This window comes from Amborella trichopoda, chromosome 1 (assembly GCF_054954075.1).
Source record: "Amborella trichopoda isolate Santa Cruz 75 chromosome 1, AtrichopodaSantaCruz75HAP2 v2.0, whole genome shotgun sequence".
NCBI lineage: Eukaryota > Viridiplantae > Streptophyta > Magnoliopsida > Amborellales > Amborellaceae > Amborella > Amborella trichopoda.
In genome coordinates, this window is record NC_142336.1 from 44565855 (window position 1) to 44574863 (window position 9009).

General features: G+C 34.0%; 1 protein-coding gene and 1 non-coding gene across 2 annotated transcripts; one reads left to right on the top strand and one right to left on the bottom strand.

Moving 5' to 3' along the window:
* The first annotated feature begins 245 nt into the window (after positions 1-245).
* LOC18442190 (phospholipase A1-II 1) lies at positions 246-8574 on the top strand. Its single transcript, XM_006852414.4, has 2 exons — positions 246-1773; positions 7677-8574. Exons 1-2 carry the CDS (start codon positions 1003-1005, stop codon positions 8283-8285), a joined length of 1380 nt encoding a protein of 459 aa, XP_006852476.2. The 5' UTR covers positions 246-1002; the 3' UTR covers positions 8286-8574.
* Positions 4492-4575, bottom strand: TRNAL-CAA (transfer RNA leucine (anticodon CAA)). Its single transcript has one exon. It is a non-coding gene; the product is annotated as a tRNA-Leu (tRNA).
* Positions 8575-9009: the final 435 nt, after the last annotated feature.

The window sequence follows — 9009 nt, forward strand, 5'->3', positions numbered from 1 at the left end:
TTGTTGAGAGCCTCATCCGTATATAAACTTTTTCCATTTTTTATTCTTTGATTACGTGAAACAATGTATTAGTTTCTGAAATTTGAACTACTTAAAGGAGAAAGGATATGGTTAGGAATGTATGCGATCGGTAACGTGTTCATCATTATTGAAATCCTTGTCCATGGAACACGCAATGGCTGGGAGGACTTCTACGACAGTCTAGCCTCCCAAAGGAAAGCAACGGGTTGCCTGAAGACTCGCTCAAATCAGATTACATCAAAACGAATCTCTCTCTCCTTGTATTACTGAAGTAGGTGCACCTCAAAAATCCTATAAAAGAGAGTTTTTCGGCATTGGGGAACCATTTAATGGATCATCTCGATCTCCAATATATGGGCATTGAGACCAAAAAATAAGAAAAAAAGAATTATAGGTCCAAAAACTAGTACATTTAGTAACTAGTTATCTGAACTATTTATTTTCAAGATCTTCAAGTGTTTATCGATATGCTCAATTTGTACCATTTTATAAAATTTTATTTTTTATAACCAAGATATAAAAATATATTTTCAAATCATTGTGAGGTTTTCGACATGGAATGACATCTCTAAACAAATTTTAGAGATATGCCTGCTAAGTACAAGGAGGCAACCTATTTAAAGCTCAACAAGATGAGGACCCCTCTCCCTCTCCTTCTCTCTCTCCCCCCACTCACACAATGGAGTAAGGACCGGAAATACACATATAAGTTGAATTATTTACAAATATGAGAGTGGTGTGTCACTTTTTTTCTTTGTTTTTTTGCTCTAAACAGGAAATATCTTCGAACTTGGGATATGCTCAAACAAACCTCATTATCCTCTGTGTCACCCATTTTCTCATAGAAGTAAAACAGGCCTCTTATTTTGAAATGTGCTTTTTCTATGTCCAGAAGTCAAGAAAAGGCATATTCTAACGTCTTGTCTCACCCCAATGAGGTTCATGTATAGCAGGATGTCTCACTAACTTGATTGGGTCACCATGAATTTATGTCCTTATCAACCCTTGAAAATTTGGAGGCCAAAACCAAAACCAGAACCCCTTGCCCTAAAGAATGGGAAGACCAAAACTCATAAAAAGTCCTGTAAATGCATCAACTTGCAGAAGGAAGGCTCCACTCCATCTCACTGCATCTCCATTCTGTATCTTTCTCTGTTAAGGGCCATGTCGATCCGAACCGTGGCCAGTCGATGGCGGATCCTTCAAGGTAGGGACAATTGGGAAGGTCTGTTAGATCCTCTCGATCTCGACCTTAGGCGATTGCTTCTCCTCTATGGAGACATGGCCCAAGCTGCCTACGATGCCTTCAACCACGAGCGTGTTTCGAAATACGCAGGCAGCTGCCGATATGCGAAAAGGGACTTCTTCTCTAAGGTCAACTTGGTTAATGGAAACCCTTTCGAGTACACGATCACAAAGTTCATATATGCAACCTCGAGTGTGCAGGTGCCTGAGGCCTTCTTGATCAGGTCTCTTTCGAGAGAGGCGTGGAGTAAGGAATCGAATTGGATGGGTTTTGTGGCTGTGGCCACAGATAATGGGAAGAAACAATTGGGGCGGCGAGATGTCGTGATTGCGTGGAGGGGGACGATCGAAGCTCTCGAATGGGTCGAAGATTTCGATATTGGCCAGGTTTCAGCCGCCCCTATCAGTGGTGGTGGAGATGATGCTAAGGTTCATAGAGGCTGGTTCTCTATTTACACTTCTGATGATTCTAAATCTCCATACAACAATACCAGCGCTAGGGAACAGGTAATTTTACATACTAAAATAAAATAAAATAACGTAGCTAAAAAACAGAAGAAAAAAATATTTATCATATCTTGATATTGCTTAAATCATTGGTAGTACGTTGATGTTGAGAGTGTAATGTTTTGTTTTATTCTATTTTTTTTTTGTGGGTAAAATCGGATCTAAGTTTGTTCAATGCTTCTAGTACCGAACTTTATTAAAGGAATGAATATGTTTGGAACTCTTGCTAAACCACCATCTTGAACACAATTTGGAAATGAGAGTAACAAACTAAAAAGTATTTTGAGAAAATATAATAGAAAAAAAAAAAATCAAAATTTTGAAACAATTTTTAAATAGAGTAATGATCCCATGATCCTTAAAAAAATGATATTCATCTTAATCTCCCAACCTTTTGTCTTAATCTACCAACCGTTTATCGATTTTATTTAACTGAGCAACCGGTCAAAATTTTGTCGCACTAACGATTTTGTGTTGGTCTATTTCCTTGGAGCCAATAAATTGACCCATTTGTGTGAAGGAAAACAGATATAAGGTTTACCTATCTATTGCCCTTGCGCTAACGCTATGTACTTTCCCAATAAAATATGGGAAAGGTTTCTATGCTTTCGCTACCATCCAGCCATTTAATTTTGATCAAGAGAGTCATTCACTGTTTGATCTTAAATCCGATGTCTCAAAGTATTTTATTTCTAATGTTTTTTATACAAATTGTATGAATATGAAATTTGGTACGTGGTATCTTCTCATTAAGGCGCACCTATAAAAATATTAAAAATAATTTTTTTGATAAAATATAATAACCAAAATACCTTTTGAAACTTTTAGGGATATTTTGGTCATTTTATTTTATTGAAATTAATTTTTTTTTATATTTTCTCTAGTACGAGTTTAATAGAGGATTGAACGTCCAAAATTTGGTATCAAAATAGTTTATACAAAAAAATAAAAAATAAAATAGTGTAGAGACGTGACATTGTGATTGAGGCAATCTTAGCCTTCCATTCAGAATAGACGATTGGATAAAGGAAAGTATGTAAATTTTATACTGTATGGGAAGCATAGAAAGCTTGCGCATAAAATATATACTTCCCCCCATCTAGCCATCCAATATTGTTACTAATCATTTAATCTAAATCTGATGTTTCAAAGTATTTTATTTTTAATTATTTTTCTACAAATTAGATGAATATAAAATTTGGTACATGCCATCATCTAAATAGGGTGCACCTAAAAAAAATATTACAACAATATTTTAGATAAAATAACCAAAATATCCTTGAAACTTTTTGGGTCATTTTGGCCATTTTATTTTATTGAGAATATTATTTTTATATTTTTACGAGTGCGAGTTTAAGAGAGCAATAGAAGCTCAAATTTTGGTATCAAAATATTCTGTAAAAGAAATTTAAAATAAAATAGTATATATCTATATGACATTGAGAATAGAGCCATATTAACCGTCCATTCAGAATATACGGAATAGACGGTTGGATAGGGGGAAATATATAAATTTTATACATTAGGGGAAGTATAGCTTTCCCTACACTATTGATGATAAATCTAACATGGGGCGAACCTTGAATAGAATTTATGAAGGCTGCTTTTTTAGTTGGGAAGAGGATGATTTTGCTTATGGTGGGGAGAAAATTTAATAGTGGGCGTCAAGCTTTACCCAATGTAGTAGGAATGAAACTTAAGACGTTGTGATGTGGTAATTCACCACCTTAACTACGAAGTATTGATCTTATTCCTGGTTTTATTCACCTAAAAATTTAACAAAAATTAGAAACCCATTCCTGCTATTGGGGGTCACCTCCGTATAAAATATACATGTTATTCTCTAGATTTAAATTAGTGTTTTAAAACTTCGATTAATGGGGTAGCTTGTTCAACCCCTAGATCTATTGGTTCGGTTATCCATATCTGCTCTCAATTAATCCAAATTGGTAATCCAAAGAATATTAAAAAAATGGAAAATAAAAAATTAAAATCAACATTTATATGGTGGAAATTAGAAAAGACCTAATAAAATATTATAGTATTTTTTTTTTATTTTTTATTTGCTGAATTAATTTGACATAAATTTGGGACGCGCCCACACTATATATTCAAATATTGCTAAATTAAATGACTCAAAAAAATTTGGAGGTTCTTTTAAAATATTTTCTAAATAATCCTATGTGAGAATACATTCGTTGGTTTTGGGCACTTGTGGTCTAAAAGAGGGCAAACTTTCTCACCTCTTTTTTTATAGGGGTCACCTGTGTAAGAGGGATCCGATAAGGTGGTTTTGTCCCCCTATCTCCTACCTTTACTCTTCTCTCCTTTTTATAAAATAATAATAATAATAATAAATAATAAATAATACAAAAAAAACAAACTCTATCTCTATCTTTTGGTTAAAATAAACATTCTCTATCTCTCCCCCTTGGTTAAAATAAAAAAAATTATAATTTTAATACTAATAAATAAATAAATAGCAAACTCTATATCTATCTTTTGGTTAAAATAAAAAATCTAAAATCTCTATCTCTCCCCCTTGGTTAAAATAAAAAGTTTACTTCTGCCTTGTAAATGTCTCTCTTTGAGGGTTATTCTTTATTTTCCTTATTAGAGTTTGTCCTTGGGTTTTTTGTTGCCATTGTTTATTTCCCCGCTCTTTAATAAAAATCTCAAAAAAATGCACTCTCGCTTTGAACTATGGCGCATAGACATTGTCAGAAGTGGGATTTGAACCCACGCCCTCTCACGAGGACCAGAACTTGAGTCTGGCGCCTTAGACCACTCGGCCATCCTGACTTTGTTAGTATGAAGTGTAACTATTTAGTTAAATATAGTATGTAGTATTAGAATGGTTTTGGCACATCACCCAACGCACTCCCTCCCAAATCTATCGTGGAGATATTGGATCTAAAACTTAACGAGTTTCAACCAGCGATGATGAATCGAAAAATAAATAAATTTATAATTTTAAAAATTGAAAATCACAAACTTCATTTTTTGAATTCATTGTTCTTTCTATTATTTTTTAAAAAATATATATTTTAGGGGTTTGGTCATGATAGTCAAGATGGTCGCCTGTGAGATTTTAGATATAAAGTCCCTAGCTGAAGTTTGTAGAAGGTGGCCACCTTATACTATTCCAATAAGGCATACGTTTAAATTTTGCTTAAAAATGTAGTAACTTTACGATGTCTTGAAAAACCATGTTCAACCCTTATTATGAAATTTAGATTTCTAAAAATAGTACAGATGAAGCATATTTATAAACACTTAAAAATCTTGAAAATAAACAACTCACATAACTTGTCACAAGATGGACTATTTTTAGGACTTGAAATTCATTTTTTCATTATATCCATACACATGAGGTCAAGATGATGGACCGGAACATAACACTCTTTTTTGTTGGATATTTTATGTGTGTTTATTTCTACAGTACAAAGTTGTAACCTCATAGACTTTATCCTTATTAGAAATACTTGGTAAACAAGACCTATTTTCTTTGATTAAAGAAAACAAGTCTTTTGAAATTTTTTGAGTGTCATACCTTGTATGTTTTCGAGAACAGATGCTTTCTTTCTTGAATAAATGGTAGTATTGATAATTATGGTTACAAGGATATTAAGATGAAATTAAAAGGAGCAAGAAATGAAAAATCAAAAGGAAATGGTAAAGGATAACATTGGATGACGACTGGGGAGCAAGTTGTGGTTGTGGGCCTAGTGAGCATCAACATTCAAGAGTTGCAATGCCGAATTGCTGTCAATCTCACCTACTGCTCTTAGGCAACCGAACCCTATCGATTTCAAGCTAGCTCGGCGAACTAGCCAGTTCAAATTGGTCTGACCAATTTAGCTGTACCAGGTCAGTAAAAAAAAAAAATTTGAATAAAATTGCTAAAGAATTTTCAAGATGATATTATGTTGGTTTGTGGAAAAATTTTGACCTTACAATAGTTATTTTGATGAAAATCTTACCAAGAAAGTATTGAAAATTCAAGAGCTTTATTAGATTTTTCAAAACATTGTTTTAAATCATGGAATGCCTATTTTAGATTGAAAATAACGTTCTCCACAACAAAAAACCTTATAAAATTAAAAACAAAAGTTATATTATATTTTCAAGAAAATCTGAGGGGTTTTCTTTGGAAACAATAAAATACAAAAAAATTCAAAATCCACAAAAATATTGTCTATTTTAATAAAATACAAAAAAATTCAAAATCCACAAAAATATTGTATATTTAAATTGATTATATTTGAAAAAAAAAATTGACAAAAAAAATAAAAGAAAAACCTTACCTAAAAAAAAGACAATGGAAATCTTTTATTTTATTTTAACACCGAGGGTTTTTTGAAAAATAAAAGTCCAATTTGTTACTAAAGGCCTCTTTAAAACGAGGTTTTTTTAGTCTCCTAGACGGTTCCAACGGATAATATCTAAGCAAATTTCATAATTTTTGGTTGAGAAAATGGGATGAATGAAAGACATGTATAGTGGTTTAGAGCTGAAAAAAATAGTAAGTTTTCTATTCATCAATCAAGTCTAAAAATCGTTTTGATCCAAAAAGAAAAGAAGCTTGCCAATCTGAATGGGGGCGAGGAGACGAACAATCTATGAAGAAAAACAGTTCAAAACCCGGGAGAATAGGTCTATTTTTCAACTTTTTCGCATAAAAAAAAAAAAAAAGAAGTCATCCAATGTTGAGTTCTAACAACTTATATCACACATCCGAAAGTTGGAAGATCCCTATTCAATTTTAGGATGTCACTTTTTTCTTGCAATTTGGAAGTTTTTTTCTTTTGAGGGTTAGTCTTTAGGTTGAATAAGTTAAATCCCCAATATTTAAGGTCTTTAAAATACACCAAGATTGGGCTTTATATGAGGGAGTAAATAGACCGTGTGCTCCTGTGGGAGCATGAAATATTTGGCACAGCAAATACTTTCACCATGATGAGCCCAAGGTTTTCTAATGTGACCTATTTTGTGGCAATAGTAAAGGTTTCAAGAATACCATACAGTTTCAAAGCGAAATAAATTAACACAATTAGACAAGGATATGCCTTTTCCAGTAGAGATAAAACCAATATCAGACATTCTTAATAGGAAATATACCATGAATATTATACAGTGAGTTCATTTGTTTTTAGTGCAAGAAGACACATACCACCTTTTCACTTAGATGTAAAACGTAGAGGTAAGAAGTGTGCTATTCACCATACTCAAGTCCAAAAGTAACTTTGGTTAGAAGTGTGCTAATGTCATTACAAAGTACTTTTGAACTTCGTGGCACACGGGACCACCTGATTTGACGTTTGACGGTTAGGAGTATTTGTGGCTTTTTTGTATTAAAAAAAGCTGTTTTATAGTATACAATCTCATATATTATTCGAAAACTCTTATGATATAAGAATATCATTAGGATCCAATAGCCACCAAACAAATGAGTGGTCTGGTCTAGCCAAGACCCGTCAACCAGGCAATTGAACTGGATATATCAACTTTTTGAAAATAAAATGGAAACAATAGCTTAAAACATAGAGTATATTACAAAAAAAAAAAAAAATGCTCAACTTTGTTTACCTGGTCCGGTGAGTGAAAATTGATCGAGCCAACGGGCAAATAATAAACAAACATTGATTTTGATTGAATTTATACCAAACACAACTTTCGTTTTGGACCGGATTAGCTAATGCACCATTAGTTGTCCAGCCAGTTGGACCGAACAATTTGTTCCGGTCTTGACAACTATGCCATTATTGCAAAAACTTCCCCAAAATATCAAAAGCCATGTATGTATTGTCATAATCACATCAAAACTCTATTTCATACAATTATGCACTTTGGCTTAGTTCCATTAATGAAATCAACCTATCTTAAGATCTAATCAACTGCAGGTCATGTCCGAAGTGAGGAGACTGGTAGAAGCCTACAAAGATGAAGAGATGAGCATTACAATAACAGGCCACAGCCTAGGCGCTGCACTAACCACGCTTAATGCCATAGATATTGTAGCCAATGGCACCAACATACCCAAGGGACGCCCAGGTACCCAAATCCCAGTGACTGGCATTGTCTTTGCGAGCCCTCGCGTCGGGAACACCGAGTTTAAAAAACGATTTGAGGGGAGCCAGGGTTTGAAGCTCTTACGAGTCACCAACGCACTAGACATTGTTCCTAACTACCCATTGATAAGCTACGACGATGTGGGGGTCAACTTAGGGATCGACACACGAAAGTCCGATTTTCTGAAGAGCCCTGTGGGACCGTCTGGGGTGCATAACTTGGAGATTTATCTTCATGGGGTGGCTGGAACTCAGGGAAAGAAAGGAGGTTTTAAGCTTGAGATTCCTCGTGACATAGCACTAGTTAACAAGTCCTTGGATGTTCTCAAGGTGGACTACACTGTGCCTGCATCATGGAAGGTGGAGAAGAACAAAGGGATGGTTCAATTGCCTGATGGGAGTTGGAAGTTGATGGACCATGAGAATGAGGATGGTTTCTAAGTTCATGGGTTCCTTCTACTTGGACTCATTGTTTCTGGTATTGACAATAAAGCCAGTTAAAGTTTGAATTAAAGCCCTTTGAATATTGAGAAATTGATTTTGATTTTGAGTTGTGCCTTACTTATTTGGTCATCTGGATCAAATTTTAAGATTCAAACCCTTTACCTTCCTACCAAGTACTTCCAATACCTGGCTTAGATGGTATAGAAGCTCATCAGCTTGATATGTAAACGAGAATATCATCAAAATATACAATCATGAATTGTTTAATAAAAAGACGAACATGCCCTAGACCCTTTGTCTCTCTTCAGAGTTTTCAATTCTCTTCTCTCTCCCTAATTTATATCTCTCTTAGAGAACATCCCATTTTTCTCTCTCTCAATTTTCCAATGGAAAAGAGCTTAAAAGTCCTCATGCAAAAACAGACCCAATAAAAGGCCCCAATTCAAGAAAAACACCATTACCCATAATTCGAATTCCTGTCGGAGAGGAAGAAACAGTGCCCCCATACCTCGTTTAAGTTCTAAAACATATGAATTTAAATTTTCCGAGAAGAATGAGCTCTAGAGAAACAAACATAAAATTTACATAAAAATTGAAAATCTAGCCCGTGTTATATCTGATCGGCTCAAAAGAATATATAAAATTCATTTAAATAACAAAATAGAGATGCAAAACTCTTCACCGTGTATGAAGGTAATACTAAATTCTTTTGAAATTTAGT

Coding starts and splice junctions, on each gene's coding strand:
- LOC18442190 (XM_006852414.4), top strand. CDS start 1,003: ATGAATTTATGTCCTTATCAACCCTTGAAAATTTGGAGGCCAAAACCA. Junction 1,774..7,676: donor ATACCAGCGCTAGGGAACAG/GTAATTTTACAT, acceptor AATCAACTGCAG/GTCATGTCCGAAGTGAGGAG.